At 43.1% G+C, this 16,758-nt stretch overlaps 2 protein-coding genes across 6 annotated transcripts in view; both read right to left on the reverse strand.

The window, feature by feature from the left end:
- Nucleotides 1–16,136, reverse strand: part of POPDC1 (popeye domain cAMP effector 1) — a 58,479-nt gene extending 42,343 nt beyond the window's left edge. For all 3 annotated transcript variants that reach the window (XM_031053962.2, XM_034060317.1, XM_034060318.1), the window contains exon 1: nt 16,050–16,136. The gene's annotated coding sequence lies outside the window, so the exon portion shown is untranslated. The remainder of the gene's footprint in view (nt 1–16,049) is intronic.
- Nucleotides 1,523–16,166, reverse strand: POPDC3 (popeye domain cAMP effector 3). Of its 3 annotated transcripts, none has more exons than XM_031053965.2 (4): nt 16,050–16,166; nt 6,127–6,874; nt 4,151–4,259; nt 1,523–3,228 (listed from the first exon to the last, which is right to left on the reverse strand). In XM_031053965.2, the coding sequence occupies exons 2-4, from the start codon at nt 6,615–6,617 to the stop codon at nt 2,908–2,910; spliced, it is 921 nt and encodes a 306-aa protein (XP_030909825.1). In that variant the 5' UTR covers nt 6,618–6,874; nt 16,050–16,166; the 3' UTR covers nt 1,523–2,907. The 3 variants fall into 3 exon arrangements, with proteins under 3 accessions (XP_030909825.1, XP_005154836.1, XP_030909826.1); XM_005154779.3 differs by having other exon boundaries at nt 6,127–6,869; nt 16,050–16,139; XM_031053966.2 differs by lacking the exon at nt 16,050–16,166 and adding an exon at nt 15,380–15,538.
- Between the last annotated feature and the right edge of the window lie 592 nt (nt 16,167–16,758).

Consider the following 16,758-nt stretch of genomic DNA (forward strand, 5'->3'; position numbering starts at 1 on the left):
TCATGACTCAGACAGATGCTAGAAAGATGGAGACAAGTTTTTAAAAGTGACTAAAAGTCCAAAAGCCACAGAAGCTAAACAAGAGTATGTGCAGATACTGACTCAGACACATCCTGGTAGAGATTTCTGATGGTAACTGACTCCATTGGAGAAAAGCATCACAGGGAACTATGACTGGAAACCAGGCTGAAAGCCACACACCAGTCACAAACAAGGAAAAGATTACCAAAGTATGTAATGAATCACCCATCACTCCAGAGCAGGTATCTTTCTAAGCAGTATGCTGTAGTTGAAATTGAATAAATAAACTTGACACAAAAATTGGGTAGGCAAGACTCCTTGGTCTTATTTTGAAGGTGAAGATGATCATACTAGATTGGATATAAGGAAGAAATTCTTTACTGTTAGGGTGGTGAGGTACTGGAATGGGTTGCCCAGGGAGGTAGTGAATGCTCCATCCCTGGCAGTGTTCAAGGCCAAGTTGGATGAAGCCTTGGGTTGATATGGTTTAGTGTGAGCTGTCCCTGCCCATGGCAGAGGGGTTGGAACTAGATGATCTTAAGGTCCTTTCCAACCCTAACTATTCTCTGATTCTATGATTAAATGCTGACCCTATTTAAGTTAGGCAGGGTTTTTTTAATACGTGAATCAAGCCCATAAATTCAAGAAACACAAGGAGAACATTAATCCATGATTTATATTTCACCTAAATCTAGAATAACATCTCTTTTATGTTTCTAAACTATAATCCTCTTATGTTTGGAGATTGCTAACACATAAAACATTAAGTATACTCTTCATATAGGTCCAGCAAGTTATAGCATGAGAGATTTTTAAATTCTTATTATCAGAATGAGAGATGGGGTCTGTTTTTAAATCACCTATAAAAAACCAGGCATATGGTTTTCAGAGCAGCTCAACAGGGTGAAGCAGAGTGGGGATCCAAGGTACAACGTAAGGGCCAGCATCCACAAGAGATGACGCACTTCATATCCACCTCTGCACTGAGCACTGCCGACAAGTAAGACATGATACTAATCACAGCACTGAAGTTATATGAGAATACCTGTTTGAGGCATACCAAGGGGTCAGGTAGCCTGCTGTCTTGCCCCTTAACTGTCAAAAGTATAGGAAGAAGGCACATGCTTACTACACACTGACAGCCTCTTGCACTTTGTACCATAGTATTTTCTGGGCCAGTCTTTAATAGCAGTCAATGAACTCTGCAGTTTTTCAATTTCTTTTTGAACAAGACCAAGTAAGTTTGTGAGTGAGGGGCTTCACACATTAAGTAATACATACAGAAAACACCACGTGGAAGGGCTGTTCAAAGGATTTGGGGATTATCACATTGTATGCTACAGTATTTATAAGATTTTCCTCTCTGAGAAAGGGGCATAAAACTGTAAGCAAAAATTGTACAATGTTATCTGCTCCACACTGAAGGTCCTTCAAACAGGTGGTGTTTCATATCACTTCTAATAGCTTCCTTATACATACTGCATGATTATCTTTCAAGCATGAGGTTGCATCATTATTTTAAGTCCTCCATCAACAATCCCCAAGATCTAAACTCATCCATATACCCACAGATACACACACAATGGTTGCCCTATCACAGTCCAGCAGTTTTAAAATATTAAAAATGTCATCTACCTCCAGATGTACCAAGCAGCAATACAGGCTCATAAAATAGTAATGCTTCTTATTTTCTGATTACTAGCAGGCACCAGGCATAGCAGGAGGACAAGACATTCAGACACTTCTCCCCAAAGGCACAGTGACCTCAAAGTCAAAAGCAACACCCTCCTACCAAAGCATGAGCTGGTGCTCACTTATGCCATTAAACCACCACAGAATTAGGGAGAGAATAAAAGACTATTAAATCAGGAATTTTACAGGCACAGAAAAGTGACTCTGGAAGCTTAGTGAGAATGTTTAATTTAAAAATTGTATTTATTGCTGTAGCTGTTTCTGACAGACCTAGCTAAAAAGAATATTGTAAAACAAACTCCAGTGGTTTGGCAGTTCCTTCATTAGCAGTATTTATTGAATATGTCATGAATGGCACTGACACTGTGGAAGCCTAGGTCCTATAGCATCACATTCTATCAAAAGCACTACACAATCATTTCCGTAAACTGTATTTGCAGCAGACACAACTGCTTTACTTTTGTAATGCCAGCAATTACATTTATCTTTATTTTCACACATTACATCATTAGGACCGCCAGGGAGAAACCAATTGCTCATGAGACAAAATTTGCTGGGGGAGGGGGGGCTTTTTGTTTTGTTTTCTATTTGGTTGTTGTTTTAAGAATCATGCTGTGCATTTCAAAATCTTTCCTTTTTGAAAGAAAGGAAACAAATACAATGGGTTTCTTAAATCTTTTTTGGCAATATTCTTTATGTTAATTGAGACAGTGTTCACATGGCATATATATGAAGGCTACAAGCAAGTTGCTATAGCTTGAAGACAACTTGTTTTCATTGACTAGCTATACTTCATGATGGCAAATGATTTTGAGAAAGTGTAATAACAAATACCACGGGTTTGGGTTTTGGTGTTACTTTAACGAAAAAAACCAAACCACAACACAGAGGCCACCGCAGTTACAGTAAAACTTCAGCCTGTAATGATTTGTTTTCCTCTAGAAGTATGGAGATGAACATCAACAAAAGAATCAACAGAAACTAAACACATTGCACAAACAGTCAAACACAGAAGCCAATCCACTGGCTCTAGAGAGAGAAAGAATTCAAGCTACTCCAATGAAAGTAAATGGCACTTGTCAGTCAAATTTGGCATGACTGGGTCTCATTCTGCTTCATCTTCCTGCCCTTCTGCTTCACACTTCACATTTCCCTTCTTTGCTCTGGGGAACAGCTGCCGCAGAGTTTTCCTTCCTAGGACCGTGAGCTGAAGGGGCTGCAGTTTGTAATCCCCAGGGGCTTGCGCCGGGGGGATCTTCTCTGTAGGTGGTAGGAGGGCTGCAGCGTAGGGGTCTCCGGCAGTGCAACGTGGTAGAAGTTCGGTAACCGAATGTCGTACCTAAAGCCTTTCCCCACGTGCACTCTGTCATTCAAGGCATAGAGTTTTTCAGCAATGTCTCTCCCAATTAAAATTGAGAACAGGCGGGAGATGAAACGGTGTTTAGCAAACAGCAGATACAGCTTCTTTCTCCTCCAGGCCACGTACCGACAATCTGTCTCTGCTGTAAGAGTTACCTATAGGAAAGGAAATTAAAATTAGCTAAGGGGGAAGGCAGTGACATTGCCACTGCTGCCCCTGCTCAGACAGCACCCTTCTCTCAGCAGGCTGTGTCCGTACACTGCACACATTTCGTGTCTTTGCAGCTACTGTAATTAAAGCCGTTTAATCCAGCCAGAGAGCTCTGTAAGGTCTACTGTATGCAAAGGACAAGTGAGAAGGGTCACTGGGAATGGACCAAATGATTGCGCCTTGTTGGTCTTGGTGACAGTATGCCTATGCCCACACTGAGTGGCAGCCCCAGCCAGGATACCCCAGCCTTGGCCCAGCATTCCCTGCTTCACTTTTGACAGCCCCAGCTGCAAAGGCAGGTCTAAAGAAAGCTCTCAATAAATGCCATTTGCTCTCATGACATGAGGCATCAGATCCCACACAGGCAGGAGCTCATGTGTCAGTCAACTGCAGCACTGGGAAGGCCCATAGATCAGAGAGGAGGCAGCCTATATGGACACTGAGTCCCAGGCTGTACACCCATGCCAAGCTGTATCACAGCCATGTCTCTTCCAGCCAGCACTCTCAGGTTCACCTTTCACAGGGAAGCCTTTTCAGCACCAACTTGCACCCACCTCCTGCAAACCTGGTTTCCCAGGGCTGAATTTTAGCACAGCCAAAGAATGCAAACAGTGTCTACCTCCCACATTAGTTTTAAGGAAAAGACAATTTTTTGTAACAAAAGATGCAAATAGAAAGAAGAAGCAAACAGCACAACCAGTCCAGCAGGTAAGGCGAGGACCTCCCTCCCCAAATTAATGTAATGCCACTCATTTGTATAATTTCACAAATGAAAACCCCAGCTAAGTGAACTTATTTCTAAACCAATTAGTACTTGAACAGTTTTCTGTAGTATTAAAAAAAAAACAACAAACCCTCCACCTTTACCTGGAAAATTCCCTCTTCTGTGGGCCTCAGGGAATCCCATTCAGGAGAATCCAGAAATTGAAGAGGAAAAATATAATGCAGAAACTCCCCATCAACTGTCACTCTGATCCTACCAAGATAAGATGTGTTAATTTGTTAGTACTACCTGTACAGCAACAATGACTGCAACAAGAGTGTGTTATTTTTACTGTGTGAGGAGTTTAAATATAGCTTTGAGAGCATGAAAAAGCAATCACTGGACAACAGTATCCTACCTATATTTTTGTATCCAACTTGATCAGGCCAGTTGAAAGAGAATATAAGATAACTGTGCAACTTAGATGGAAATCTTTCCAGGCCTTATTCAAGTTGTATCATTATTCCCTCTAGGGCAGGTCTGTGCAGTGATGTGCAAGCTTTGTCAGGAAAAGGCCAGTGTGCACTGGAGAGGTGAAAGACCAATGTACACAACACCATGTGCTTCCTTTACATGCAAGCCATGGGATACGTTTCTAGGTTTGGCAAATACGTGTTTTAGAGGGAACAAAGTGGCAAAAGCAGGGAATGGGAAGCAAAAGCTCCCCGCAGTGTTACGTATGGTGCTCTCAATGTTTTACAGGAATTACATGACCACAGGATTGCCTCTGGAGTCAGGAGGAGAGCATGGATGTACAGGATCTCTGAGAATGCTGTGGCCTTCTGCAGATGCCAAAGCAGAATCTACTTTCTACCTTTAAAATCATACTTAAGTTTGAAGGCACAAAAGCAGGAAAAATATGTTAAACCTCCCAAGCTAAAAGAAAAAAAAAGCAAGCTGTAGGAATACTGGTTTTACACCTGGTTGTCACAGAAGTTAATGCTTGTTAACAATATCAGAAGCAGCAGCCCTATACTGCAAAAATGAGGGTAGCAGAAACTCCCTGCATGATTACCAACTGGGTGGGCTTGCAGAAGGATGGACACCTCTCCTTCAGTATGACTATGACTAAAAGCAACATCCACATGGTACTTTCCAGCCAGCTCCCAAGAATGCTCTGAAACAGGTTATCACCAAGGACAGCTACCTAAAATCCACATTGTTCATTGCATGCAGTCCTAAGTCAGATGAGTTTCTATCTGTCTACAAAATCCATCTGTCCATGCAGCAGGCTGTCAAAATGCACGCCCAAAATGTCCCAAAGACAAACCATGTCCATCATCTCCAGGTATCCCACCTGCCCTTGTAGTGGTCCAGTACTGTAAACACTTGGTATACCACTTTGTATACAGTATGAAAGCTAATACTGCCCTTCAGGAAAGCATAAGCAAGGGAAGGGGAAGCATGAGCAAGGTTTCCACAAGGGCCTCCAGTATGCAGGGAGCAAAAGCAGGTGTATTTATTGCCTCAGGGTCTAACTAAGGGCCACAGTATACAGTAACTGTAGACTTGAGTTCTACAAATCTTGATAGGGCTTGACTATATTCCTTTGTAATGGGAAGGTGCTATTAGACTTTCTGCTCTCCCTTACTCCTCTCCTCCCACTACCCATAAAGCAACCAAATACAATCTGTATCAAGGTCAAGATCTCTATCAGAGTTTACCTCAGCATATTTGGTTTCATAACTACCTTTTACTCCTGTTTCAGAAAGATGCTGTGTTCATTAGCTAGGCAGTGGATAGATAGCAAACCACAGCCCAAAGACTGAAGCACATATTTGTTCCCTTTATCTGCCTAACCTGTTAAGTACTATGATACAGTGGTCTGGAAAAAAAAAAAAAGACTTTAAATCCTTTCCTTTATGCTATTACAGATTTTGTGCTTAGTGTTTTTACTCTGGAACTGTAATAGATGAGTGTATTTAGCATATTAATATTTATATTACTTACATTAATTAATCTATTGTACTGGAAAATGAACAAACAATACACAAACCAGGCTCTTTTTTTTTTCTTTCATTTTGAAGAATTAGGGAAAAACAAAGATGTTTGCAGGAAGTCTGAACAAACCAATACAAACCTGCCTGACACAAGCAAGGACAGTTTATCAATAGGTGTTTTGCCCTGCATGGCGTAACAGTGTTCCTTCTCCAGGGTAACCACTTCTGCATCACAGCACAAGACGATCTTCCTGTAGACAGTCAAGGAAATTCCCAGAGGCTGGAAGAGAGAGCTATAGAGTTCCTGGAATTCTTTGTCAAAGGAAACACTCCGAACTTGGTAGGTAACATAAATGAACTGGACGAAGCATATAGCAAACAGTATAAAATTCCAGGAGAATATATCAGCAGCACAGACATCCAGCCAAGCCCAAACAGAAGAGCAGAGAAAGCCTAATCCAAGTAAGCTGAAGACATAGAGAAGCCCAAAGAATCCACTTCCACCCATGAAGCCCACAACAAAGAGAATACTGGCTAGGTGGTAGATAGATCCCTCTGCCTCTCGCTTCCAGGTGGTACACGTAGGATGTGCATATATCAAACTTTCCCAAAAACTTGCATTTTCTCCCATGGCTGAAATATTTTTTTTTCGATTCAGCTGAATCTTGGAAATTTTTATTTATGAGACACAGCTAGTGGGGTCCTTTGCTTTTCCATTCTTGCAAACTCTGCTCAATGATCACAGAACATCAGGGTCTCTTTCCGTAGTAAAGTTGCACTTAGGATTTCCGGCAACAAGGAAGCTAGTGTTCTCAGAAGGCAATGCTGTTTCTCATCAGTTCATGCACTGTTTTGACTTTAGCCATGTCACCCATAGTGTCATCTGATCTGGACAAGTGAAGAAAAGAGGAATTACTTATAAAATTATTTTCATCAATTAAACTCTATCATAGCTATTATTGCCTAAAACCACAGACTGCGTTGCAATCTTCCAATTTCCCTTTGTGGCCCTGTGATTCCAGGATCAAACCTTAATGTTCTTTCAACTGAGGATCATGTTTCTGTATCTATGAACCCTGTAGCAACAGTAGAACCACCACTGAAAAGCTGTACATTGTATCCGCAACATCCTGTGACAAACCTGTGCCTAACTGCTGAGAAGGCAGTTGCATTTGTTGGTCCTGAACCTGCTGTCTGCGAGCTTAAATGATTTTAAGCTCTTGGACATGAAGTGAGAGTGAACTCTTGTTCCTTGTCCACCTCCTCCATCTCACTCTGGATTTCAGTCAAACCACTTTCATTAATGAGTTGAACAAGGCTGTTCTCTGTCCCTGGAGACAGAAAACTGCATCACCAAATGCCACAATAAGGGAAACCCAAGTATCACTGGGGATGGTCTTTTCTATCCCAAGGATGACAGGCAAAAAGCTGTCATGTATGTCTGTGTTATTAGAACATGAAGTTTGTACTCCTGCAAAATACTACTCAAAGGACATTTACAAAGCAATTGTGTAATATTCTATCTCATATAACTTTGTGCCATGAACCACATAATGTTATTGTTCCAACACTGTAAAGTTAAACATCCTATTTATTTCCATATAACATGTTTCTAAGAATTAAATAAAAAGTAAAATTCACAACCAAAAAGCATGAACCTCCCGCCCAAAACAAATACATTAAGAAAAAAAAATAAAATCAAAACTGGCTTTCTCAGTCTGTCTTTCAAAGTAAAAATACATGCTTCAATGTGAGATTAGACATAGTTGAAATTGCAAAGCCAGAATTTGTCAGTGGTGTAATCACTGTTAAAACCCATCAAAGTCTTTAACTGCCTGACCCTTTTCCTGGTAAACATCAGAGAAGCTAAGAAATACCTTGCCATCTAAATTATTAGATTGTCCAGAGTATCAAAGGCTGATTTTTCATTTTTTTTCAACAAAAGCCACAGCAGTCAATACTTTAAAATCCTGGTGCACATTCAGCAAGGCTTTCAGTGGTGGTTTTTTTACAGAGACAGATCTAAGAAATTAATAGTGCAAAGTCACATCACATTTCCTAGATGCTACAGCTTTACTTCTTTTAAGTTTACTCAAGCCCCAACAGTAACTCCATGATTCAAACCCCTTAATACTAAATAGAAACATTAAGTCCTAAACAAATGAGCAGCAAAGTTTAGAAGTAAAGTTAGGAAGAGAGCTCTTCCTCTCTGGGAGCGGTAATAAGGAAGTCACTGATCCACAACAACATCACATTTGAAGAGCACAGAACCTCTTCAAATTAAAAGACTTGACATCTTACTGCAGCGGAAGAGCAGGCATTACAAGGATGAAGTATTTTGTAATCATAAGCTTCTTTGTTTGTCTCTTTACCCAAATACTCTTCTCTGGTACAGGTTTTCCCCCTAGATGCAGGATTTAGCCCTTGGAGAATGGGAGATGAGAACTGAATCAGCTACAAAGAAGTTACTTTGGAATGGTAAAAGCATAAGGAATTTTAGGTGGTACTTTGGTGATCAAGGGCTAAGATTTCTGAACTAGAAAACAATAAAACAAACATGCACTTCCCAAACCTTGTGCTCTGAATCCAGTCAGCATTTCCACTGCACAAACATCAGTGGCATAGGTCTTTTGCTGGATTGTTTGTTATTTTAAATACAATCATTGATAAGACTGATTTTTTTTTTACTATTGTTAACACCTCTACTCTATTGACAAGGTTTTTCTCTAACAGTTCTCACAAAGACCTTAATTCCTACAAAAAATTCAGTGTTTCGAATGGAACCACAACTGAGAAGTTACATGGGAAGCTGTATGCATGCCACAAACAAAACAACCATGACTCTATACTGTAATCTACTTTCCATTACCAATGTCTTTTTGTCATGTAAAGTAACACACTGCAATAATGCGATATGATCCTGCAATAATTTCACAGAATATATGTTAAATTTCCGATTTGCTTATAGCATTCATAGTCTGCCCACACTACAGCTCACAGCATTGCAGTAAAACATCTATTCATGACAAAATGGGTCAAAATAATTTGAAAAGAACGGCATATGACTAGGACACAGAGAGCCACAGTACATAAAACCAAATGCTTGGAAAAACTGTCCTGTATTTGTAACTGTTTATTTTGGAATGCAACCTGCATTCCAAAGCCATTGTATGCAAAATTCCTACTTTTATCGGCACATTGAGAACTTCTACTTGTGCTACAGCATCACCCAGGCTGGAGACGGCCTCCCTCCATTTGAGCAGATGGAAGGGCAAAGGAGGGAGCCTGGTGCCAACACAGAATACAGCCTTTCCAACAAGACACTCTCCTGAGCTAAATAAGGTGTGCAGGCAGAAAAAAAAAACCCCTCTGGAAATAATGATGAAGCCTGCTTCTAAATGGAGCTGGTTTCTCAGGGCTACAGCGAAGAGCAGGCATGCTTGCTGCCAGTGAATTACACGCAGAAAGAGAGAATTCACCTCTTTTTAATCAATAAATTATTCTAAGATTTAGGAGCTAAAAACTGTTAGTAGTTTGGTTGGGGTTTTTTTATGAAGTATTAGAGCAAAGACCATAGTATGTATAGGCCTAAGTATAATAACATTTCTAATTCTGTAGGCATTTAGTACTGCATAAGGTCTTTCACATTTTTCCTTACAGTTCCTACAAGTCCAAAATTTAAACTCTTCAGGGCTTCAGAACAGTCTCAGCCAACTCTAATTAAACCATTCATGTCCTGAAAGCAGGGGTAAGGGGAGAAGAATCCCCAAACCAAAAAAAGGTGTGGTTCCAGCTGTGAGCTGTCCTACACTGAGGACCAGTCTACAAAATGCCCCCAGTAGCACAGCCTTACCAAGTTTGTAAGCACCATTCTTCCACTGAGATGCTTCAGTGTCCTTAGCTACCAGAACAGGGAACATGCCAACTGATGTGGCCTTGTTTGATGTCCTGCTTCAGTTGTCCTGGCTGTGGTGAACAGTTACTGCTACAGGTTCATCTGATGGTGGTGATAAGGCAAGCTTCAGCAGAAAACTGGATTTAAAGTAGTTATCTTCAATTATAAGCCTGAAAAACTGTATCTTCCACAAGTAAATGTTGAGTATATTTTACTCTGCTCATGCAGGAGCAGCATGCAGAAGCATAGCTTCTGCTCTGTGACATATTAAGAATAACACATTGACATTTGTAGGCTACCAGAGATCTCCCAGCTCAGGAAGGAGATGTGTCCTGCCAACACAGGCTGAATTACTGAGATGCTTCTGAGTGTTTTGCCCACCACATACCCTACCCTCTCCAGCAGAAGCAGATCAAGTGCTGGGTAAAGTTAGCCCAGACTAGAGATGTAAGCAATATTACTTCATTCAAGGCTTTGAAGATCCAGCAAACTTGTTGATTTTAACTCTTTCTGATGACAGCTTGGTCCTTTCAGCAATGCTGCTGTTTGTTTTAAAGAAATGGATTTCTTTAAGGCAAGCTGGGGCTTCAAAGCAGTAAATGGATTATTTGACTTATACTCTCCAAAATAAATACCTGCCAGCAACTGAAAACTTCATACAAGGAGTATACTAAAACAGTCAAAAAAATTAATTTATATTGTAATTTAAATGCATAGCACAACCTCCTGCTCCCAAATGGGCATTTTCCCCATACACTGTAGTATTCCCACAAATAACTACCGCTTACATACATTTTTAAATTGCTTGAGAACTGGGTACTTCAGGCCAATTTTGTTACAGATTACTCAAATTCAACTCTGAGAATCTTTGAGTGTTATGTTACTGTATCTGGATCACAGTAAATTTCTGCAAAAAACAAACCTAAAAGCCCTGAGGCCACCAGCAGTCCTTTCTTTGGTATGTTTAAGTAAGTCAAAAGTTAAGCTATTCAGAGTTCAAATACTCCATTCTTTAGTCTTATCCCAGGTACTCAGCTGAAAGCCCTCAGCACCTTCACACTGTACATGCTGAGAGGACATAGAGCTGTAAATATAGATGATCGTGTAACTAGTCCCGATGAAGTTTTTGCTACAGGTTTGGAGCAAGAAGGATTTTCCTTTACAGCATATGTGTACACTTCATATACAAAATGAGATTATGCTGGATTTGGCAGGATTTGTCTCATTGGTTTTAGCCACTGTAGATGTCTATACATGAGCTTGTGGCCACAGACTGGCTTAGCAGTCAGTAAAGCTGCTTCAGCAACTCTTGGAACCAACTGGTCCCTCCAGTCAAGGGGGGGCCCTCCCAGTATCAACACTCCCCGCTTCCAGAGGGACAAGCTCTGAACACCCTACCTAGGCTGGCAAGTTACACCTGGTCTGGCCATCATTTCAATGTATAAAAAGAAGCTACTCCTTAATTTTAGCAAGTACTTCCTCTAACATGCAATGTAAATGCATACGTTGATCAACATACACCCTTCCCTTGCCCTACCTCTCTGAAATCCTCTCTCTGGCCCCCTGCTGACAACTATTGCTCTCTCCGATTGTTTATGTAGCACACTTTCCTGAAGCTACTTTCCTTCTGCAGTTGTTCACCTGGGGCTAGACACACAAAGGGACAGAGATAACCAAACTCTTAATTGCAATGCAGTGTCTAACTCAATGCACGGAAGAGCTATGCGCCTACAGAGAGTTATGGCTATGTGCCTATAGGCAAGTATGGACAGATAAACAATATATTTTCAGTGATTAACTGTCCTAGGGCCCACTCCAGGCTTAAAACCTGCATGCAGCAATTAGGACAGGAACTGCTAACACAAGCTAGCTTACCTTAAACTTCTTGAGACTATATTCTAGAGAAAGCAGTAATTATAATACTGCAAAATATACTGTTTTCCTGAGAAAATGCAGCCTGCACAATATGGAGAAGGCTACAGTGGCTTCATGAGTCCATAATATCTATTAGAGATGATTTAAGGAGGAGGAAGAAGACTATCCAATCCGAAAGATAAAGGTATCAAGATAATCAGTTACTATAAAACTAGATGTATTTTGTCTACAAGGACACATAAACCTATATAGCAAAGGTAATTTATTAATGGGATGGCTTTAAAGATTCCCTTTGCTGGGAATTAAGGAAGTCTGGTACCAAAACCAAATCTAGGTATGCTATTATTAAAAAAAATTGATTGATTTACTACAGTTCTGGTTTTTGTTCTATAGGAAGTCAGATTAGATGATCACAATGACGTCTTCTGGACTTCTGTCTTAAGTTCCTTAATCTGAAAAGTGTGTATATACCTAGAAAGTTACATAGCTGGTCTTCCCAATGATATCTAGAAGCCTACCTCAGATACCAACGAATCAGCTACTTCAGACAACAGATAACACTGAAGACAGGTATATCTCTGAAATTATTCCTCATATAGCCCTTCTAGAAGGAGCCAGCATCCATTTCTGCCAATACTTTTCAAAGAAAGGGATGTTTTATCAATGATTGCTTTAACATGAAACACGTATGTGACCCTACCAGCCAAGCCTCAGAATCCCACTCCCCGGACAAGTGTCCCCATCACAGAACGCAGAGCAACTGTGACGCACTTCTCCCTCACTGTCTCCTTTCTGCACGACATCACAGCTTCAACAAAAAGGGCAGCAAGTGACCCATCCACAGAAGTCAAAAAGAATCACTCTGGACACCCTCATGGGAGGAGGGAAGATGGATTTGTACTCCCTTGAGCAGAGGAAGGCATGATGTGTCTCACTGACGTCTCATTGCTATGTCACTGCCTGGATCGTTGCTCTGAGTACACACTGTCATTTGAAAGGTAAAGCATCTCAGGCCTTAGGAAAAGCAGTCAAACCAAAGCCTTCCCAGTCCTTTCAGTGCCCCCCGGGCTGCACAGACTGCAACTGCCAAATCAGATCCCCTCCCCCCCTACCATTCATGTGAAGTGATGCCTTCTAGAGCGATCCTTCTGGGAATGCTCAGTGCTATAAAATAAACAGCTGGAGCACATTCAACCAGTGGTGCTTCACCGCCTTGAGGGCATCTCTGAGAAACAACCACCAGCCAAGCAGGACTTTTCAGGGATAAAACCCTGCTCTCGCCAGGCAAAACTTAGGCTCCCACACTCAAGTTGTTCAACCAAGAACCCTCGCCAGTCAGCTGCTGCCTAATCCTGGAGACATCCCAACACCGTCTCTACATTGAGGTCAATGGTCTCTGCAAATGACCCACCAACAGCAGGGGCTAGTGATGGGCTGTCTTGCTCACCAGGCTGGGCCAGAACCCCTTTCTACAGAGTAGAAAGCTTTAATGGGTGCCTTTTCATGGGAGTTTCAAGTCATTGAGCTTGCTTGGCTGCAGCTGGGGAGGCCTGATTCTACTTGCAATTTGCTCAAATTCCGACTAATCTTTTTCAGTTGGAAAAAAAAATGGGGAGGAGAGAGGGGGATGGCATCAAAAGAAGAAGAAAACCACAGCAATACAGAATAGTTTAAGGTTCATTAGAACCACCGCATATGGTGAAGCTGCTATTATTTAGTCTTTAAATATTTAAAGACCAGCCTACTCTACAAAGCTTACAGTACTTGAACGATTCCTCATTTATCACTGATAAATATACACTGTAATCCTCCGTGGTTGCAAAGCCAATATTGAATATGCTATCTATTTTACCATCTAGACAGGATCTAATGTGGAAAAAAAATACAAATTTTCTTCCTATTTGAATTAGTACTGATGAACCATAAGTACATGTGGTATTCCTGCCAAAGCAAGGAAAAAAAAAAGAGAGAGAGGGGCTTATTAAGGTCTTTTGCTCTTAGGAAACATGAATATGGAATGACAGACATTTTTAAAATGAACTATGGATTGCTAACACTTGGGTAAATTTGAGCAAGGCTCATATATTGAACAGCACTGGCCAAATAATGATTCAGGGGGTCTGTTTCATTGTATTTTATAATAAAAACTGCAAAGTGAAGCACAAGTTCAAGCTTTTCTACAGTTCAGCTTTTAAATTACTAATAGAGAAAGCAGCTACAACACGTTTCACAAATGCTTTAAAACTGTGTTAATGAACTACAGCTGAGCTCTGCAGAATTCAGCTTAGATTATTTTGTACAGTGCAGCAGCAGGACCTTTGGATGGGAAACCAAGCCAACCACCTGACGTGAACTTCATTTCCAAAAAAAGAAATAAACACAAAGGCTTGGTTCATTGTACTACTCCTGATCATACAACCGGATTACAGAGAAGCAGTGTCATAAGCCACATGTTCAAACAGATAAGCAGCATGGTGAGCCAAGCAGTACTACACTTACGTACCCCATGAGCTATAAACCAGAATGAAACACACTGAAAGGTAGTGAGGATGCCCTAATTGAGCTTCTGAAATTATTTATCTTTAGTGACGGCTTGGGGTTAGAAGTACATTAATGCTTTCTGCTCTACTGGAATGAGTGTCATACGGGTTTACGTACAAAGCAGAACCAGGCAGAAGCACGCATATGGTGCTGGTTTAGCATCACTTTCATTAGTTTTCTATGACAGCCAGAATACTCTTAGTTTTGTCACCAAGTATAATCACAAACCAAGGCTTGTTCACTGAAAAGTCATATCTGACTTTTATTTGGGTAACAGGGACATGGCCAGTTATACGTACTGTATCATCCCCTGGAGACGCTGACCAGAGCTCTTTTTCTCAAGGTAGTGGAATACACCAATATGATAAAGAAAATCTTATCTTTGAAGAGCCTGCCAACTTAATAAAAAGATTAAACATATCTTCAGCTAACAACCCTTTTCTGAATCCTTAATAAACTTTTTGTTCTCAACTTCCATCATAAAAGCTTCTCCTGCCACAAACTTTGCCTTCATAATTACCTGTATCACATTTCCTTCTGTTTCAATATCTATTCTCACTATAGTGCACTTCTTACTTTGCAGGCAAGGCACTTCTTTAAAACTTGACATTTTAAGCTACTTTATTATTTGGCACCAGACAGAACTTTGTGGAAAGCCTGAAGAGCAACAGTTCCACAGATGTGGAAACCATTTCTTGGTTTGCTGTGGTCAGTGAAGACATTTTCACTTGCATGTATACAATCATATTCCCATTAATCAACAGAGTGGCATGAAGCCCTAGTTCTGGAAGCCAGATTTCATCGATGGCATCTTTGTAACACTACTGGGTGGTCCATGATTCAGTATTACAAGAGATCAGCTATATAAAATGTTTGCCCATAAAGTGACTAACAGCCTAAATGCATACAAAGCTTTACAGCACAGTTGGGAAAATGTGGTAAAACAGAATAGTTTGGGAAAAAAAATGTTTGGAAAAAAAAATAATTTGGGGAACAGATGTGTTTTGTATAATTTGTTCTGTCTTTAGAAACAACTGCAAATGCAAAACCAGATCTTAATTTCAGGGCTCATCTGCTCTTACCAGTTGCTGATGAGAGAAGAATCAAGTAACGGCAGCCCGTGAAGCAAACCCCTAGTGAGTGGGAGTAATCCCTGTATCCCGAGTTGGTTTGGTGCAAGCAGCGGTACTCCCTGAGCCCGCAGCGGCTGCCCCCGAGGAGGCAGCAGAAACCGCGCTTCCCCGAGGAACGAACCCTAGACCCGGGCCACGTAATGCAGTCTCGCTTCTGACAGACCCCACAGGAGGGGAAGAAGAGGGCAGCGAGCCCCGCTTCTTCATAACGGGGACACGGTGACGCTCTCCAATTTCCAGCCAAGGCTGGACTCGGGCGCTCCGGTCACCATCGCCGGGCCAGACCGCACCGGCGGGGCGCACCGGAGAGCAGCGCGATCCTCCGCTGTGGGCTGTGCTCCGACTCGTCCGGCGTTATCCCCGCCACGCAGCCACCGGAGCCACATCCCCCACCGAGGTCTGTCCCCACCGCCTCCCAGGCCCAAAGCAGGTGTCCCCGAGGCGCAGCGGGGTGGGAGGCGGCCCCGGCTCCCCCTTATCCCCGGGCAGAGAAGAATGGGAGAGTGCTCCGAGAGCTGCCTGACTGGACAGCGCCCGCGGGGGGGAGGAGGCTGGGGCAGCGCCGGGGCTTCAGCCCGCCCCGGCTCGGCACGGCCCGAATCCTGCCCGCGCCCCTTACCTGCCCCGAGCCCTCGGAAAAGTTTCTCTGCCGCCCGGACGGGACGGGCTGGAACCGCCGCTCCTCTCCTCGCCGCTCCCGGCACCGCGTCCCGCCACGGCCACCGACCCGCTGCTGTGACTAAAATAGGCAGAAGCCGGCGGGAGGCTGCGGGCGGCGCCAGCTCCGGGGCTGGCACCGAGCGGCCGCAGCGCGCAGGCGCCTCCCGCCGGCCCCGAGGGGCTGCGGGGCAATCCCCGCCGAGGTGAGGCGAGCCGTGCCCAGTCGGGGGCAGCCCAGGCGGTGGGCGCTGCCGCCAGTCCCGCCGCGCCCCTCCTGCTGTGAAGCGCAGCGCTCCCCTCTTCCCCGCCACCCCGCGCTGCCGGTGAGCGCCGAAGGCGTCGGGGACGAGGGGAGTTAGGGGCAGGCGGGGGAAGAGGAGGCGGCGCCGGTGGCTGCCGCGACCCCTCCGGGAGGGCAGAGTCTGCGCCGGTGCCGCCTGCTGAACTTGAGCACCGAAGAACGGTCTGTGCCTGCAGCCCAGGTGTTTGGCTGGGACTCGCGCGCACACCCCGCCGCTCTTGGGACACGCCGGGAGGGGCGTCTCGTTTGGTACCGCTGCCTCGGGTTACGTTGTGTGGAACCACTGGTGTGGAATAAATAAACGTGCAATTTTCTGGTCTTTCTCCCACACACCTCAGCAGCACGTTCTTCAGGAGGGAGATACATG

The sequence above is a fragment of the Melopsittacus undulatus genome, chromosome 3 (assembly GCF_012275295.1).
Source record: "Melopsittacus undulatus isolate bMelUnd1 chromosome 3, bMelUnd1.mat.Z, whole genome shotgun sequence".
Lineage (NCBI taxonomy): Eukaryota > Metazoa > Chordata > Aves > Psittaciformes > Psittaculidae > Melopsittacus > Melopsittacus undulatus.